At 38.7% G+C, this 19,152-nt stretch overlaps 1 protein-coding gene and 1 pseudogene across 2 annotated transcripts in view; one reads left to right on the top strand and one right to left on the bottom strand.

Annotated features, from left to right (window-relative positions):
• MCMBP (minichromosome maintenance complex binding protein) overlaps nucleotides 1-19,152 on the top strand; it is a 67,894-nt gene that overhangs the window by 31,278 nt on the left and 17,464 nt on the right. The window contains exons 5-10 of one of the 2 annotated variants that reach the window (XM_067709234.1): nucleotides 1,231-1,332; nucleotides 6,367-6,511; nucleotides 9,326-9,477; nucleotides 11,180-11,280; nucleotides 17,446-17,624; nucleotides 17,964-18,087. In XM_067709234.1, coding sequence (XP_067565335.1) covers nucleotides 1,231-1,332; nucleotides 6,367-6,511; nucleotides 9,326-9,477; nucleotides 11,180-11,280; nucleotides 17,446-17,624; nucleotides 17,964-18,087 — 803 coding nt within the window. The remainder of the gene's footprint in view (nucleotides 1-1,230; nucleotides 1,333-6,366; nucleotides 6,512-9,325; nucleotides 9,478-11,179; nucleotides 11,281-17,445; nucleotides 17,625-17,963; nucleotides 18,088-19,152) is intronic. The other variant, XM_067709235.1, reaches the window with a different exon arrangement.
• Nucleotides 12,751-14,029, bottom strand: LOC137208381 (Y-box-binding protein 1 pseudogene; annotated as a pseudogene).

The raw sequence follows: 19,152 nt of genomic DNA on the forward strand, positions 1-19,152 counted from the left end.
TCTTTGGGTTTATCCTGTTTGGTACTCTCTGTGCTTCCTGAACTTGATCGACTCTTTCCTTTCCCATGTTAGGGAAGTTTTCGACTGTAATCTCTTCAAATATTTTCTCAGCCCCTTTCTTTTTCTCTTCTTCTGGGACCCCTATAATTCGAATGTTGGTGTGTTTAATGTTGTCCCAGAGGTCTCTGAGATTGTCCTCAATTCTTTTTTTTTTTTTTGCTTTATTTTTTTTTTGCGGTACGCGGGCCTCTCCCTGCTGTGGCTCCTCCCGTTGCGGAGCACAGGCTCCGGACGCGCAGGCCCAGTGGCCATGGCTCACGGGCCCAGCCGCCCCGTGGCATGCGGTATCCTCCCAGACCGGGGCACGAACCTGTGTCCCCTGCATCCTGTGTCCCCTGCATCGGCAGGTGGACTCTCAACCACTGCACCACCAGGGAAGCCCTTGTCCTCAATTCTTTTCATTCTTTTTTCTTTATTCTGCTCCCTGGCAGTTATTTCCACCATTTTATCTTCCAGCTCACTTATTTGTTCTTCTGCCTCAGTTATTGTGCTATTGATTCCTTCTAGAGTATTTTTAATTTCAGTAATTATGTTGTTCATCACTGTTTGTTTGCTCTTGATTTCTTCTAGATCCTTGTTAAATGTTTCTTGTATTTTCTCCATTCTGTTTCCGAGATTTTGGATAATCTTTACTATCATAGCTCTGAATTCTTTTTCAGGTAGGTTGCCTATTTCGTCTTCATTTATTTGGTCTTTAGGTTTTTACCTTGCTCCTTCGTCTGTAACATAGTTTTTTGTTGTTTCTTTCTTTTCTTTTCTTTTCCTCTTTTTGATGGGTGGTGCTGTATTCTTGTCTTACTGGTTGTTTGGCCTGAGACGTCCAGCACTGGAGTTTGCAGACAGTTGGATAGAGCTGGTGTTGGTGCTGAAATGAGGACCTCCGGGAGGCCTCACTCTGATTAATATTCAAAGGGATTTAATTTTTTAACCTAGGGTGCTGTATATTTGGATTTGAAGGAAGGTACTGTATTGATTATTGCATTTGAAATGATTTTATGTCTGTTTTCTTTTCAAAAATGATAGTTTGGATTTAGTAGTTGCTTGTTAATTAACTCTTAATATGAAAGTATTTACTGTGATTTTATAAATAACATGGAAATATGGTTGCTAATTTTTAAAGTTTTTGTAATAAATTTTTTTAAATAAAACAAAATTTTGTATATATCACAGCCTCAGCAAGAAGTTGATTTAAACTCTCCACGAACTACCACTTTGGAAAGACAGACTTTCTATTGTGTTCCAGTGCCTGGAGAATCCACGTGGGTAAAAGAAATATCCTTTATCTGAACCTTCTTATGTGTTGAATGGTTACTGATTATTTTCTTAATTGAAGAGAGCACAATTCACATTTTGATTTTTTTTTTTTAAACTTAGTCTTTTTACCTCAGTGAAGGTAGCTGGAAAAGAAAATTATTCTTCATTTATAGAGCTTGGCTTTATTTTTATAAAATGTGTTTCCTTTGTCCTAAACAAGAAAATCTATAAAACAACCTTCAGTATTCATCACTGAGAAATGATAAAATTATGGTGCATTCTGCTAGTGAAAAACTGTTTAAAAGATTGAGGTGGATTTAAAGGGACTGAAAAAGAGAGTTGCACAATCATTAAGTAAAAAAACTGGTTTTAAATTAGAACTCATTCTAATTTTATTAAGGGAAAACAATATGTTTGTTCTTTTGAGAGATTGTGGAGACATCTCATTCTCATTTTTATTTTTTTTAGTTACTAATTTCTTTAGGCATTGTTCACATACTGAAATGCACAGATTTTAAAGGTATACTTACGTGGTTTGGATAAATGCATACACCTGTAATTTGCACACCCATGGAAGTAAAGAATTTTGTGCCTTTTTCCCGTCACCACCTCCTCGCCATGACTGCTCTGATTTTTTTCACTATAGCTTAATTTTACCTATTGTTGAATGTCATACAAATGGAATCATATAACATACAGTCTTTTGTGTCTGATATCTTTTATTCAGCATAATGCATTTGAGATTCATCCATGTGTATCCATAGTTCATTCCTTTTTATTGCTGATGGTATTTGTTTATATAATATCCAATTGATGAACATTTGGGTTGTTTCCAGTTTGAGGCCAGGCATTTTTTGGTGAGATTTTAACTTACTAAATCAGTTTTTTAACAGATACTTTGTGTCGGTTGTGATAAAGTTGTGTATCTCTCAAGGAATGTTTCACAATCATTGAATCACAGTTCTTGAATTTATTGACATAAAACTTTCATAGTATTTCCTTATTTTCCTTTAATGTCTAAGGCATATCTAACAGTGATCTCCTTTCATTTCCAAAATGTTAATTTATTTTTCTCTTTTATCCTTGATTAGTATTGCTAGGGGTTTGTCAGAGAATCAAGTTTTTACTTTAATTTTTTGTTTTCTATTTCATTGATGTTTGCTCTTACTTCCTTCATTTTTAGTAATGGTTTTAATTTTTTTTTTAAACCTTAAGGTTAGTGTGCAGATCATTTCATATCTTCCTTTTCTAATATTAGCATTTAAGGCCATAAAATACTCTCTAATCACTGCTTTAGTTGGATCCCACAAATTTTGACTTGTTTTTACTCTCATTCAGTTCAAAATATTTTCTAATTTCCTTTGTGATTTCTTCTTTGATCCTTGAGCCTCACTACAATATACTTCTGTTGATCTTTTAAACAGTTGTCTCCTACATAAATTTAGAAATAAGGGGGAAAAATTACGTCTTTTATGTTGCATAAATATTGATCATTTCTGGCTCTTTTTGTCTTTGTCTGGAATCATTTCACTGAGCCCTTTTTTTTAAGTACTGATCCATTGGTAATAAATTTTCTCAGCTTTTTTTTAACTGAAAATGTCTTTATTTCACCCTTTTGGTGTGTGTGTGTGTGTGTGTGTGTGTGTGTGTGTGTGTGTGTGTGTCGTGGTGCTGCATTGTGCAGCATGCCGGATCTTAGTTCCCTGATCAGGGATCTATGTGCCCCCTGCATTGGGAGCATGGAGTCTTAACCACTGGACTGCTAGGGAGGTCCCTCACCTTTATTTTTGAAGGATATTTTCGGAGGTTGTAGAACGCTTTTTTTTCTCCCAGTGGTTATAGAATGCTTGATTGACAGGTATCTCCCATCTTCAACATTTTAATGATATTGTTCCATTGTCTTCTGGCCTCCATTGTTTTTTTATGAAAGGATAGCTGTCATTTTTATCATTGTCACGTGTATGTAATGGGTCTTTAGTTTTCCTCTGGCTGCTTCTAATATTCTCTGTGGTTTTCAGCAGCTTGACCATGATGTGCCCATGTCTGGGTTTTTTGTGTTTATCCTGCTTGGGTTTTATTGAGCTTTTAGATCTGTGGGTTGATATTTTCAGAAGATTTCAGCCATTATTTCTTCAAATATTTTTCTGTCCCAGTCTCATCTTTTTCTCATTTTCTGGGGCTCAAATCACATGATTGTAGACTAATATTGTTCTCAGGTGATTGAGGTTTTTTGTTTTCCATTTTATGTTTTAGTTCTAGATTTTTTCATTTGGTTCTTTTTCTTTGTTTCCATTTTTCTGATGATAGTCCTCATCTTTTCTTTTAAAATTGTAAATTTTGGAATTGCTTTTTAATGCCCTTGTCTGCTAATTCCAATATCCAGGTTGTCTCTGGGTTTTGTTTTTTTTTTCTGTTGATACTGTTTTTAATCCTGCTTATAGGCCATACTTTCCTGCTTCTTCACATAATTAATCATGTGTTATGATTAGTTATGCTGATATACAACACTGTTGAAAGTTCTGTCTTCAAGAGTGTTGAATTTTGCTCTGGCAGGCAGGTAATTTAAGTGCATCACTTTGATCCTGCCAAGGCTTGGTTTTGGGATTTGTTAAGGTAGGTATGAGTGGCACTTACAATGTAGGATGTAGTCCTTACTTGCGAGATGTGCTATTTCCGGGTCTCACCTAAATGCTCGTGATTCTCAGCAGGGTCCAGTTCTAGTATTGTGTAACTTCCAGAAGCTCTGCTAAGCTCCCAACCGAGCAGCAGCTGTTCTCTCCTAGGGCTCTATTTGAAGCTCTTTGCTCTCTAACTGTTCTGCAAATTCCAGTTGCTTCAGTAGCCTTGAGCTATGTGCTCTGTTTTCTCTACCAGCAAGAGCAGAACCTCCACTTCCCTTTGCTGCAATTTGGAAAATGCCCCTGAGAGAGCTGGGGAGAATGTGGAGTTTACCTGTGGTGTTTCTTCTCATTCAAGGATCATAACCTTATGTTCTTTGTTGTCCAAAGACTGAAAACAGTTGCTTCATGCCTTTTGTTCAGCTTTACAGGTTTTTTGTTTTTTTAATTGAAGTATAGTTGATTTACAATATTGTGTTAGTTTCAGGTATACAACAAAGTGATTCAGTTATACATATATATATATATGTATTCTTTTTTAAAGTTTGTTTTCCATTATAGTTTATTTCAAGACACTGAATATATTTCCCTGTGCTAAGCAGTAAATTCTTGTCGTTTATCTATTTTATATATGGTAGTGCGCATCTGTCAGTCCCGTACTACCAATTTATCCCTCCCCCGCCCAGCTCCTACCCTTTGCCTTTGGTAACCACGAGTTTGTTTTCTATGTCTGTGAGTCTGTTTCTATTTTATAAATAAGTTCATTTGTACTATTTCTTTATATCTCACATATAAATGATATCATATAATATTTGTCTTTCTCTGTCCGACTTACTTCACTTAATATGATAATCTCTTGGTCCATCCATGTTGCTGCAGATGGCATTATTTCATTCTTTTTTATGGCTGAGTAATATCCATGTGTGTGTGTGTGTGTGTGTGTATACACGCCACATCTTTATCCATTCATCTGTTGATGGACATTTGGGTTGCTTCCATGTCTTGGCTATTGTAACTAGTGCTGCTTTGAACATTGGGATGCATGTACCTTTTCAAATTAGAGCTTTTGTCTTTTCTGTATATATGCCCAGGAGTGAGATTGCTGGATCATAATGGTAACTCTATTTTTAGTTTTTTAAGGAGCCTCCATTCTGTTTTCCATAGGGCTGCACCAATTTACATTCCCACCAAGAGTGTAGGAGGGTTCCCTTTTCTCCACACTCCAGCATTTATTATTCGTAGACTTTTTTAGTATATGTGCTGCCGAAGCAAGCACTATTTGTAGACTTTTTGATGATGGCCATTCTCACCAGTGTGAAGTGATTATACCTCATTGTAGTTTTGATTTGCATTTCTCTAATAAATAGCAGTGTTGAGCATCTTTCATGTGCCTGTTGGCCTTCTATATTCCGTCTTTGGAGAAGTGTTTGTTTAGATCTTCTGCCCATTTTTTGATTGGGTTGTTCGTTTTTTTCTTATTGAGTTATATGAGCTGTTTGTATATTTTGGAAATTAAGCCCTTGTAGGACTCATCTTTTGCAAATATTTTCTCCCAGTCTATAGGTTGTCTTTTCATTTTATTTATGGTTCGTTTTCTGTGTGAAAGCTTATAAGTTTGATTAGGTCCCATTTGTTTATTTTTGCTTTTATTTCTGTTGCCTTGGGAGATCAGTTTTACAGTTCTTTGCAGCAAGGTAGGGGGCATAAGTTTGAGCTGTTAATTCTTATGACCCAAACTGGAAGTTCAGCCTTCTTTTATTGAAAAGGAATTTTTGTTATTCTGGGTTTTTTAAAAAATTGAGGTGTCGTTGATTTACAATAATGTTTTAATTTCAGATGTACAACATAATGATTCAAAATTTTGATAGATAATACTCCATATTTATTATAAAATGTTGGCTGTATTCCCTGTGTTATACAACAGGGGTCCCCAGCCCCTGGGCCGTGGCCTGTTAGGAACTGGGCTGCACAGCAGGAGGTGAGCGGCGGCCGAGTGAGGGAAGCTTCATTTTGCCGCTCCCCACGGCTCTCATTACCGCCTAAACCATCCCCCCCATACACACACACACCCGTCTGGGAAAAATTGTCTTCCATGAAGTTGGTCCCTGGTGCTAAAAAGGTTGGGGACTGCTGCTATACAATATATCCGTATAGCTTATTTATTGTATACATCAACCTTCTTTTAAAAATACATTTTTATTTTAACCAAACTGCCAAAGTAATAGTCTTTTTTTTTTTTACATCTTTATTGGAGTATAATTGCTTTACAATGGTGTGTTAGTTTCTGCTTTATAACAAAGTGAATCAGTTATACATATACATATGTTCCCATATCTCTTCCCTCCAAAGTAATAGTCTTTTATTAGTCACCTAGGTAGGGTAACTTACGATATTCCCCAGTTCATGAAAATCTTTCCTTAACCTTTCATTTAACGTCTATGTTAATACAAACCAAGCTCGAGTCAGCCCTTCAACGTCCTACACTCCCAGTCGTCACAAGAGGAGTTATGAAGATGATGAAGATATGGACCTACAGCCGAATAAACAGAAAGAGCAGCACGCGGGTGCCAGGCAAGCAGGTAGTGTGTGCCATTGGGCTTTCGGTAGACTTCTGGTCTCTTGCAGTAGATTCATATTCAGAATTAATTGTTGTATAATGTAGCTCTAGATTTAGGAGCTGGCAGTAATTTGACAACTTTGCTTTGAGGTTTATCAGAATTATAGACGGTTCTGAGAGTTTGAACAGTTACTCTTTGGTCACACTGTGCTTCATAATTGAGCAGTTAGGCATCACTTAGTGAGAAGTGGCTACTCTACTGTCAGTTGTTAAGGGTCTCAATTTGGGTAGCTGGAAAAGGTCTTTTATCTTTCTTCATATTTTATTTATCTCAGCTTTTAAGTAATATGAAGTACTCTACCCTAAAAGTGACTTATTTATATCTGAAACATCCTTTCTTATTTTCTTTTTGGAATAGTGATGCTTTTAATTAGTAAGACTGAAAACATTGGAGGAAAAATGTGAAATTGTGGTATACTGGATTACTTACTCCTAAACTTTAAAATTAATTAAAACACAATTCTGATTAAAACAAGGAGACCAAAAGTTGAAATTTTCCAAGAGAATGAGAGAATTTCAAAATTGGTATATATCATTATTGATTTCTCCAGTCACAGTTATTATGAACACTGAATTCCTTCATATGGCAGGTAGATAAGTTTGTCTTTATTTCTCCTTTTGTGTCCGGTCATTTCTCTTTAGCATCTTTAATCCAAGGACAAGTTAAAGGCAGAGGAGGTAAAAACAAATTAGTCTAGTTAATTTGAATGTGAAGGATGGGTTGAGAGGGCAAATATAACACTCAGTGGTAAACAAAGATTTACTACTGAATTTCATTTAATCATATATTATTCTACTTTATAAGTTCATATTACCGTATTTCTTTAATGCTAAGGCATATTTTAATGTTTTTAAAATTGGAATGTTTTACAGTAAATGTATACAAATGTGATAGTATTCTTTTTCTCCACTCACCCCCCAAATGTTTATTAAAATTAATGGTGTATCATAACAATAAACATATTAGAATCCAAGACACATGGTAATTCTCTTATCATTTAAGCTATTGATGCTTCTTTCTATTTCTTGCCCCTTTTGTTTGAATATCATACTTTTCAGAGCTTTTGAATACATTTGAGTGCATTATTTATGTAAAGTTTACCTTGTTTGTTGGTTTCTAAGCAATCTTTCAGGCTGTATATATATTTTAAGCTGTTTTGGAGATAAGTGTAGATTCACATGCAGTTGTAAAACATAAGACAGATCCTGTATATACTTGATCCAGTTTCATCTGGGTCAACATCTTGCATAATTAATAGTAGAATATCATAACCAGGAAATGGATATTGATATAGTCCATAGACCTTATTCAGAATTCACATTTTTACATGCAGTTATTTTTGTGCATGTGTATGTATTTAATTCTGTGCAGTTTCATCACATGTGTAGATTCATGTGACCACTACCACAGTCAGGATACAGAACTGTTCATTACCCAGATCTCTCATGTTGCCCTTTTATAATCATACCCACCTCTCCTGCCTCTCTACCTCTTCCTGGCAACCACTGATTTGTTCTTCATCCCTATAATTTTGTCATTTTAAGAATGTTACATAAATGGAATCATGTAGTATATAGACTTTGTAGATTGGCTTTTTTTCATTCAGCAAAATTCCCTTGAGATCCATTCAAGTTGTTGCTTATATCAATAGTTTATTCCTTTTTATTGCTGAGCAATATTGTGTGGTATGGGAAGCTATATTTTAATTCTAACTAGTTAGCAGCCCTAAACTGTGACTACTTCAGGGGTAGAGGCTATCTTTATTTTTATAAAATTAATTTATTTATTTTAGTTTTGGCTGTGTTGGGTCTTTGTTTCTGTGTGAGGGCTTTCTCTAGTTGTGGCAAGTGGGGGTCACTCTTCATTGCGGTACACAGGCCTCTCAGTGTTGCGGCTTCTCTTGTTGCGGAGCACAGGCTCCAAATGCACAGGCTTAGTAGTTGTGGCTCACGGGCCCAGTTGCTCCACGGCATGTGGGATCCTCCCAGACCAGGGCTCGAACCCGTGTCCCCTGCATTGGCAGGCAGACTCTCAACCACTGCGCCACCAGGGAAGCCCGAGGCTACCTTTTTTTTTTTTTTTTTGCCGTACGAGGGCCTCTCACTGTTGTGGCCTCTCCCGTTGCGGAGCACAGGCTCCGGACGCGCAGGCTCAGCGGCCATGGCTCACAGGCCTAGCTGCTCCGTGGCATGTGGGATCTTCCCAGACTGGGGCACGAACCTGTGTCCCCTGGATTGGCAGGCGGACTCTCAACCACTGTGCCACCAGGGAAGCCCCCGAGGCTATCTTTAAATGATCTTTTGTATCCCCAGCAACTAGTCTGATTCCTGGTACGTAGTGGACATTAATAGATGTTTGGTAAATGAATTTATTGTTATATGGTTTTATTCTACTTAATAAGTAGAAAGAAGTATGTTCTACAAAGGTGTTTTTGTTATCAGTAGACCCGTGTACTCCTTGGGTCAAAGATGTCAAGTAACGATGTTAAATATTAACTTTAAAGTTACTTACATGAGATTTGATGGGGGGGGAATTTGTTGCCATTTTATTGCAGGTGGAAAGTGATTACACTTTCAGATCTTCATAATAATCTTTGTTCTCTTGATAGGTCAGAGGGCTTCTAGTATGTGTTATTTCCTTAAAAACTGTAACAACTTGAAGTTTGTAAGCTCAGAAGCATCATTTCTATCAAATTCAAAAGGCTATTTAGGAATGTTCTTTATCTCCAGGAAGCCTTAGCGATGATGATGTGCAATGCTGTCCCTTTGAATTTAGGGAGTGTTGGTGGTCTTCAGTGGTGTGGAGAACCAAAACGTTTAGAAACTGAAGCTTCTTCTGGACAACAGCTGAACTCGCTAAACCTCTCTTCTCCTTTTGATCTGAATTTTCCACTGCCAGGAGAGAAGGGTCCTGCATGCCTCGTGAAGGTAATATCATAGACCTGATGCTGACAAAGATGTGTTAAGTGTCTCAGAAATTAAAACAGAAATCTCTTAGCATTTGTATTAGCAAGTTTTCTCTTGCTGCTATAACAAATCACCACAAACTTAGTGGCTTAAAACAACAAAATTTATCATTTTGCAGGCTTTAGGCCAGAAGTCCAACATGGATCTCACTGGGGGTAAAATTCAGGTGACAGCAGGACTGGTTCCTCTCTGGAAGCTTTAGGGGGGAGTTTGTTTTTTTGCCTTTTCCAGCTTTTGGAGGCTGCCATTATTCCTTGGCTTGTGGCCCCTTCCTCCATCTTCCAAGTCAGCAGTAATGCAGCCCTCTGACCATTTCTTCATAGTCACATCTCCCTCTGTCCTTAGGTAGGAGAGATTCTCCAATTTTCAGGACATGTATGATTAAATTGAGCCCACCCATGCAATCCAGAATAATCTCCCCATCTTAGGGTCCTTAATTTATACAAGTTCCTTTTACATGTAAGGTAACAACATACTCAGGGATTCCAGTGATTAAGAAGTGGATATTGGTCGGAGTGGTGGGGGGACATTATTTTGTCTACCACGGCATTGTTTACAAAAAATGGATATTTCAGATAGATGTGGAACAACTTTTAAATTAATATCTATTTCCTTTCTATATCATTTCTAACTTACTAATATCTGCTTTATTTTTTAATATTTATTTATTGGCCGCGTCAGGTCTTAGTTGTGCGGGATCTTTGTCGCGGTGTGCTGGCCTCTCTCTAGTTGAGACGCGCAGGCTATGTAGTTGCAGCGCGGGTGTAGTTGCCCCACCACATGTGGGATCTTAGTTCCCACACCAGGGATCGAACCTGGGTACCCTGCATTGGAAGGCGGATTCTTAACCACTGGACCACCAGGGAAGTCCCTATCTGCTTTATTTTCATCATTCTTCCTTTTCTTATCAAAAGCCATTTCTCACTTAGATTTAAAATAAGGTAGAAGGAAAAAAATCTGTTAATAGTTTGTTCCCCTATTCTGCTTATTCTGATTTTTTAATCATGAGAGGTGAACAAGTGATACAAGTTTCAGAAATGATCATTGAGAATTTCTGTTCTTAGTTGTTGTGGTTTTAACTTAAATGGCACTTCAGTTATGTAGCACAGGAGCAAGAATTAGCACGTTTTTCCTTCCATGCTTCTCTTAGGTCTCACCAGTAGGAGGCTTTGACAGTTTCTAATATCCATCATGATAGACAGCTTTGAAAGTTTGGCTCTTTACTGTGAGAAACCTCATGGCCATTCTAAGTTTGTGTTAATCCTCCTAACACTGCATAGCTTGTGAATAAGTCCAAAGTTTATAATCGTGGGGTTTTCCCTTCTCTTGATGTAGTTAATAGATTTTGAGATAATGCATGTTTCTAGTTTTAGTTGACCATCATCCTTGGGGGAAAGCCTTTTCTCTGAATGTAGTGGGGAAACAGACATTGGTCAGGAGTCAGGAGGGCTCATGTTTTAGTTAACGTATTTGCTCGTTGCAGAATGACTTCAGGTAAGTGCTTTACCTCTCTCGATCTCAATTTATCAAATAAAGGAGTTGCTTTGAGGTTCATTTTCTGATTTAAAATGCTAAGATATTATTATTACTTTAAGACTAATATCGTATGCTTTTTTGGTGTTATTTAGTCCTAACAATGTGATTTTTTGTGGCCTCTTGTTAGGTCTATGAAGACTGGGATTGTTTTAAAGTAAATGATGTTCTTGAGTTATATGGCATACTATCTGTGGATCCTGTGCTAAGTATACTGAATAATGATGAAAGGTGAGTTTATTTTGACATAATTATCCTCCAACTTTTCTGAAAGTTTGGAATTATAAAGAACTCCCTTTCTGCCTTTACCCAAATTTACAAGTTGTTAACCCTTATGCTCCATTTGCTTATTTTTATATATACGTACACTTTTTGGAAACCCTTGAGAGTAAGTTACGTATGTCATATCCTAAATACTTGTTGCATTCATATTTCCTAAGAACAAAGACCTCGTATATAATCAGAGTATAGCTACAAAGTTTGGAAATTTGCTGTGAATACACAATACACTAACCACAGACGACACTAAATTTCACTAATTGTCTCATTACTGTTCTTTCTGACAGTCATTTTCTTGGTCCAGGATCCTTAGGATCACTCGTTGCGTTAACCTGGAGCAGTCTCCAGCTCTTTGTTGTCCTCCAAGGCCTTGACAGTTTTTTCTGTTCTTTCAGCTTATACAACAAAAAAATCATTTCTCACAGTTATGGAAGCTGGGAAATCCAAGGTTAAGACGCCAATGTCTAGTGAGGGCCTTTTTCCTGGTTTGCAGACGGTTGTCTTCTTGCTGTGTCCTCACATGGCAGAGCAGAACCTTGACACTTAAAGAGTAGAAACCAGTTATTTTGTAGGGTGTCTCTCAGTTTAGGTTTGTCTGATGTTTCCGTGTGATTAGATTCTGGTTATACATTTTGGGCAGGAAACTACAAAGTGATGTATCTTTCTCAGTGTATCACACCAGCAGGTACAGTATCCCGTTCCTGGTGAAGTTCTTTTTGACCACTTGGTTACTTGTGGTACACACGTACATCAGTCTTTATATTATTTACAAGTCGGTATATCAGAAACCATGAGCTCACACTGTCTTCCTGGTTCCAGTTCAGTTCAGCTCCACAACTCAGTGTCATTCTAGTCTTCCTCCTTTCTGTATTTGTAATCCCCTTTTCTAACAGAAAGAAACTTGACTCCCAGTATCCTCAATATATTCTTTTGCTCAGGTTAAGGTCTACCAGGTTTCTCTACTGTAAAGTTACTATTTTTCACTTTGTAGTTAACAGGTAGTTTACAGGGAGCTACTTCAAGACCATATCATTTCAGTTTCATTTAATTTTCACCCACTTATTTTAGCATTCATTGATGATTCTTGTTAGACTCAGTTGTTACTCTGATGGTGATTTTCTGTTCAGTCATTCCCTCTACATTTATTCATTGGCATTCTACTGTAAGATTTCTCTCCTATTTATTCATTCAAGTACTTCTTGTTTATGTTAGTGTGGATGTTAATCTGTTATTTATTTTGAGGCTCAAATTTTCCCATATTTGGCTACTGGGAGCCACTTTAAGCAGGCTCTGGGTTCTTCTTTTTTTTTTAATTATTATTATTTAAGACCTTAAAACTGGTGCTTGCAGTTTGTTGACTTTTTTGAAAAAATCAAGCAGTAAACTTTTATTGCAAATTAAAAATGAGGTTCTTAAAAAAATCTCAACTTGACCAGATATGAAACAATTTAAAAACCTTTAAAGGTGTATTGAGAAAAAACAGGCTTTTTCTTTTTTTTTTTTTTAAACACGTTTGTCATTACCTGAAAGAGACGTCTTTAGGTAAAAATAATAAAAACCCCTTACTGCTTAGATAATGCAGATAGTTCTAGTTATGTGGTCAACAGGCAAAAAGCAAGCACTTAAGGTCTTCAGCTCCAATCTTTTGTTCATTTCTTATTGCTGGAATTTCATATTTGTTTCTTCTTGTTGGATGACTAAACCGGGTGATGGTAGAGATGGTAAGCTAGCATTTTCTCAGCCCTGCCCTGCTCAGCCTCGGGTGCGGATGAATTCTCAGCTGGTGGATTGGCTGCTTTTGTCTCTTTGCCATCTTGTGGTTCAGGGTTTTCTGGGCGTCTGCGTCGGTAATTGAAGTTGCCGCGGTACCGATGTCGAGGTGGCTGCTGACGCTGGGTCTCATCTCCTTGATTTTCCTTATCTTCTTCATTGCCGTCCTCTCTGGGCATCTTTGGCGAGGAAGGCATATTCTGTCTCACTCCTCTACCTTGTTCTCCTGCACCCTGGTTGTCAGCACCCTCCATCACTTCTCTCTGCACAGGAGGGTTGGAGTTCTGTGGTCGACACCCACTGGGTCTCTGCATGCAGTAAGGTGGGCACCTTCGCCTGCGGTAGGGCCGACGCTGTTGGGCCTGGCACCCTCCGATCCCTCATTCTTTTCCCCACTCTCACTGTTCTGGTAATTCTGCGGGTGATTGCGTGGAAGACCCCTACGACGTGGATAGTGTCTATGATGGTTACGGTCTGCTGCGTGTTTACTGCCTTGCGCTGGAACTGCACCAGGGCCTGTAACATTTGCTGCCTGCACACCCCCCTTTTCTCCTTCAGCAACATCGAACTCCACAGTCTCTCCATCTGCTACACCACGAAGGTACTACCTGGGGTTCTTCTTTATGGCAGTCTGGTGTACGAATACATGTTCCTTGGTGTCATTCCTGTTGATGAAACCATATCTGTTTCTTACACTGAACCATTTTACTGTTCCCAGAACCTTCGCCGTAATGATCTTTTTGTCCCCGCCAGCAGTCGCCGCTGATGTGAGGCTGCCGGGGCCACCGCTGCCTGAGCCACTGCCAGTCCTGCCCATGCCCGTCGTGCTGGGCTTGGCGGCGGCAGCAGTGAGGGCGGGGGGTTGGGCGGCGGGTGGCTGCTGGGTCTCGGCCTCGCTGCTCATGGTTGCGGTGATGGTGAGTGGGGACGGTGGCAGTGGGGCTGCTCGGGGCTCTCCGGGGTCCGCTCCTGCTACCGATCGAACTGTGGGTTCTTTTTTTTTTTTTTTTTTTTTGCGGTACACGGGCCTCTCACTGTTGTGGCCTCTCCCGTTGCGGAGCACAGGCTCCAGACGCGCAGGCTCAGCGGCCATGGCTCACGAGCCCAGTCGCTCCGCGGCATGTGGGATCCTCCCGGACCGGGGCACAAACCCGTGTCCCCTGCATCGGCAGGCGGACTCTCAACCACTGCGCCACCAGTGGGTTCTTTTTGACGTGACCTTATCTTACCGTTTTTGAACATATATTTTCTGATGCATTAAGCTGTTTCAGCCTCATCTTGTACTTCCCATGCTTCAGCCTCAGTTTCAGCCCTTTTCCCAAGGAGCACCTGTGAGGAATTTTGTTTAAAAAATCAAGATTTGAGTACTGGTGTGCTCATTGGTACTGAGCTGGCATTGCTTCTATGCCATTTCAGCAGAGCTAGGAAATAAATATATACATACTGACACACGCACACATTTATATACACACATCTACACATATTTTTATATTATTTACAATATCAGAAACCATGAGCTCACACTGTCTTCCTGGTTCCAGTTCAGTTCAGCTCCACAACTCGGTGTCATTCTAGTCTTCCTCCTTTCCGTATTTGTCATTCCCTTTTCTAACAGAAAGAAACTTGACTCCTAGTATCCTCAATATATTCCTTTGCTCAGTTCTGTGATATAGTAGGGTCCCCCTCACTTTGGTTTTGCTTTCCATGGTTTCAGTTACCTACAGTCAACCGCTGTCTGAAAATATTAAGTGGGAAATTCCAGAAATAAACAGTAAGTTTTAAATTGCATACCTTTCTTAGTAGTGTGATGAAATTTTGAGTTGTCCCACTCCGTCCTGCCCAGGACGTGAATCATCCCTTTGTCCAGGGTATGCCATCCGTTAGTCACTTAGTAGCCATCTCAGTTATCAGATCGACTTTCCAGGTATCACAGTGCCTGTAGTCAAGTAACCCTTATTTTACTTAATAATGGCCCCAAAGCATAAGAGTAGTGATGTGGCAATTTGGGTATGCCAAAGAAAAGCTGTAAAATGCTTTTTTTAAAGTGAAAAGGTAAAATTTTTTGACTTATACGGAAAGAAAAAAAAATCGTATGCTGAGGTTAAGATCTACAGTAAGAGCAGTAGAAGATTCTGTAAAATTGTTGAGATGGAAAAAGAAATCAGTGCTAGTTTTGCTTTTGCATCTCAACCTGCAAAAGTTACAGTCATGGTATGTGATAAGTGCTTAGTTAAGATGGAGAAGGCATTAAATTTGTACAATAAGATATTTTGAGAGAGAAACCACATTCACCTAACTTTTATTACAGTATATCATTGTAATTGTTCATTTTTATTATTAGTTATCATGGTTAATCTCTTACGGTGCCTAATTTGTAAATTAAACTTTATCATAGGAATGTATATATAGGAAAAGACATATTATATGTGGGGCTCAGTACTATCCATAGTTTCAGGCATCCACTAGGGGTTTTGGAATATATTCCCTGCCGATAAGAGGAGACTGCTATGCAGAGAAGGTAATTTCAGAATTGATAACCCATACCACTGCAAAAAACAAACCTAGTAACTTGAGTTCATTATTTGTTTCCAATTTTTATTTTAGAATGAGAGTGTATATATAGTCAGCTGTGTTCCAGAGTTACCTGGGTGACTTCTTCCCACTTCAGTGCTCTGCTAGTTGTTATTCATTATACATAGTTAGGTTCATTTGTTTCCATTGTGTTTCACTGCAGAGTTTTCCCTCTGTCCTTACTGGTTTCTGTACTTAAGTATAGAAAACATGGAAATTGTTGCCAAAATCAAAACTGTATAAAAAGAATGTAGGAATGTCATTCCCCACTACCCTCATCTCTTCTACCCTGCTCCCACCCATGCTCTGTAGGGCAGGAGAGTGAGGCTTCATCTGCTGCTCCCCTTGCTCGTGTTGCCACCTGGACCATCCCCCCAACCCCTGCACCCCCCACTCCCCAGCCCATCCGTGGGAAAATTGTCTTCCATGAAACTGGTCCCTGGTGCCAAAAAGGCTGAGGACTGCTGCTGTAGGGAACCAGCCTCAGTTCTGCTTTTATCCTTCCTGTATCTCTTTTTTGCAAAAACAGATACATATATATTTTTTTCCTCACTTAGCCTTATATAAAAGGGGGCATGGTATATGTGCTCTTTTACATATTTTTTCCCCTCACTTAATATATTCTGAAAATCCAGATCACCCTCATTCTTTTTTTTGTTTGTTTTGAGGTTGGTGAAAGAAAGGAATTATATTCTGCCCCTGCAGTAGAGTTTTTGGTTAAATATTGGACATTCATCTTGGTTTTCCATAGGAAGAACTTATTTTTTCACACTTAAAAAATGATGCAAAACAGACGTTTTAAACAACTTTAAATAAACAGTTCCATAATAATGGCATACAAAATTGCTTGTCTTGGCTGTTTCTGGTTATGGTGAATTTCCTGCTTGAGTTACTTCATTTATGGAGGCATTTTAGTACACAGACTGAGCCAGATGGCCTGGGTTGGAATCCTGGTTTGGCCACTTACTGGCTTTGTGACCTTACACTTAACTACTACAGTGGCTTGGTTTCCTCATTATACATGAGGGTGGTTGTGAGGTTTTAATGAATTTGTGTGTGCAAAGTGAAGAACATTGCCCGGCACATGGTACACACTATATAAAGGTTGTTGGTATCATTCTTGTATTTAAGGAGGATGGTGGTATGAATTGATTACTCTCTAGAGTCAGTCTGTAAAGTCTAAAAACATCTTAGTCATTTGTTTCAGTCATCTCACAATAAATCTATCATCTGCTAATTTATTTAGCAAACCTGAAAAACTCACACTTCCTTTTCACTGCTTGTCTATTCACTATTCAAGAGAGGTATCATGTAGGAATAAAATTTAGGAAAAAGAATTAGCAAGAGAGATGAATGGATTCTTCACACTGAATAGTAGACACCTGATGGCTTTTAAGGAAGAGACCCCCATTTTTGAGACACGTGATGAAGCATTTGATGTCCCAGCTAGTAGCTTAAGAAAGGGTGTCTGCATTCTGAAGTAACTTGATGAGTGATATGCTGTATCCCATTTGTTGCAGTTACAGCACACCCAGTAAAAATGTTATTGATCTTGAAGAATAGAATAAATACATTCTCTCATAATATGACCAGAGTAGCCTGAAATCTGTGATGTAACTGTTCACAAGGAAGAGGAGCATTTTCTGCTCTTTAAGGGGACGTGCAGGTGAAATTGTTCTTGGCTTGAGTTCTCATTTGATTTTCAGAGATGTGTGTTATTTTTACATCTGTACAGCTGCCGCCTTTGTGAACTGAAGCTCTGTCATCTCTCCGCAGGGATGCCTCTTCGCTGCTAGATCCAATGGAATGCACAGACACAGCCGAAGAACAGAGAGTACACAGTCCTCCTGCCTCCTTAGTGCCAAGAATCCATGTGGTTTTAGCCCAGAAGTTGCAGCACATCAACCCTTTACTGCCTGCTTGCCTTAACAAGGAGGAGAGCAAAACCTGTAAGTGTAAGTGCTAAAGCCTCGTGGCCCAGAGACTTACCCAGCATATGAAAGCTGCATGGTGGAGCTGTCAGTCAGATTCTTGGTCGTCAGAATAAATTTCTCCAGCGATCACCATTTCTTTGCCCCATTTTCCTTTATGTTAATTCTCTTCATTAAAATGAGGCCCCCCAAAAGGTATACACGCTGTCTTATTTTGACAGCTGGCATCACTTACTGACCAATATTTTAAGTCCATACTAGTCATCTACTGACGTGCAGTGCTTTGTTCCAGTTACTTTTTAACCTAAGAGACACGAGAGGAACTGGTTTGTGTTCTGAATCTGGTCTCCTTTCTCTCTCCAGTTGTTTCTAGTTTCATGTCTGAATTGTCTCCAGTCAGAGCAGAACTGCTGGGGTTCCTCACTCACGCCCTTTTGGGAGACAGTTTGGCTGCTGAATATCTTATATTACATCTCATTTCTACAGTGTAAGTGCTCTGTTCTTGGTGGGAATTAAGGGAGTTTGGTGTTTTGTTGAGAGGGGAAAAGAACAGAAAGGTTTCTGTTTTTATCAGGCTTCATCACCAGATGGTTATTTATTTAGTGTAACAGGTGTTATACCAAATCACAGAAATTCCTTTTTCACTTTTCTCAGTGTCACATGTAGCATTTTGATTGTATCTTCTTAAATTTAAGAGCAAAAATCAGATAAAGAACCTGGCCAATGAGTAAAATGAGTTGTTTTATCCTTTGTGCATTCTGAATTCTCTATTTATACATCCCAAGGCTCTGTGAGGTCCATTTGGTGTACATCTCACTTGTATGTGGACATGTGCCCCTCTCCCTTTCACTTCACTACAGCTCTTTGTTTTCTGATTTCAAAATAACATGTGTGCCTTCAACAAGTTCCAAGAGCATAAAGAAGAAAATTGAAATTGTCTGTAATCTCACCACTTAAAGATGATCTCAGTTAACAGATCTTCGTACCTGTTCATATCATCTTTTTTTGGTTTACATGTGTATCCATCCCTACTTAGATCTCAGTTATACTCTAAACATATCATTATCTTGCTTTTATCATTTATGTTAAGCGTTTCCTATCATAATTCTTCTTGAACCTCTTAATGGCTGTGCAGTATTTCATTATAGACAGTTGTACTTTTTCCCTAAATGTTAGGTTTTCCTACTTTTTCTCTGTTTAAACAATCCTCCAGTAAACATCTTTGTACTATAAATCTTTCCTCAGGTAGGATTTGAGACAGTAGTACATGATGATTGAGAGCATAGACTCTGGAACCAAACTACCTGGGTTCAAATTCAGCTCTGTCACTTCCTGGATACGTGAACGTGGGCATGTTTCTTAAAATTTCTGTATCTCAGGTTTCTCATCTGTAAAATGAAAACAATAATACCTACCTCAGAGTGTTTGGGAATTAAATGAGAAAGCATTTAAGTACTTAGAACAGTACCTGGCACATGCCCAGCACTTAAATATTGGCTATTATTTTTATTGTTGTTTCTGCTTAAAAAAACAACTGATCAGAATAATCTGC

Source organism: Pseudorca crassidens, chromosome 16, assembly GCF_039906515.1.
Source record: "Pseudorca crassidens isolate mPseCra1 chromosome 16, mPseCra1.hap1, whole genome shotgun sequence".
Classification (NCBI taxonomy): domain Eukaryota; kingdom Metazoa; phylum Chordata; class Mammalia; order Artiodactyla; family Delphinidae; genus Pseudorca; species Pseudorca crassidens.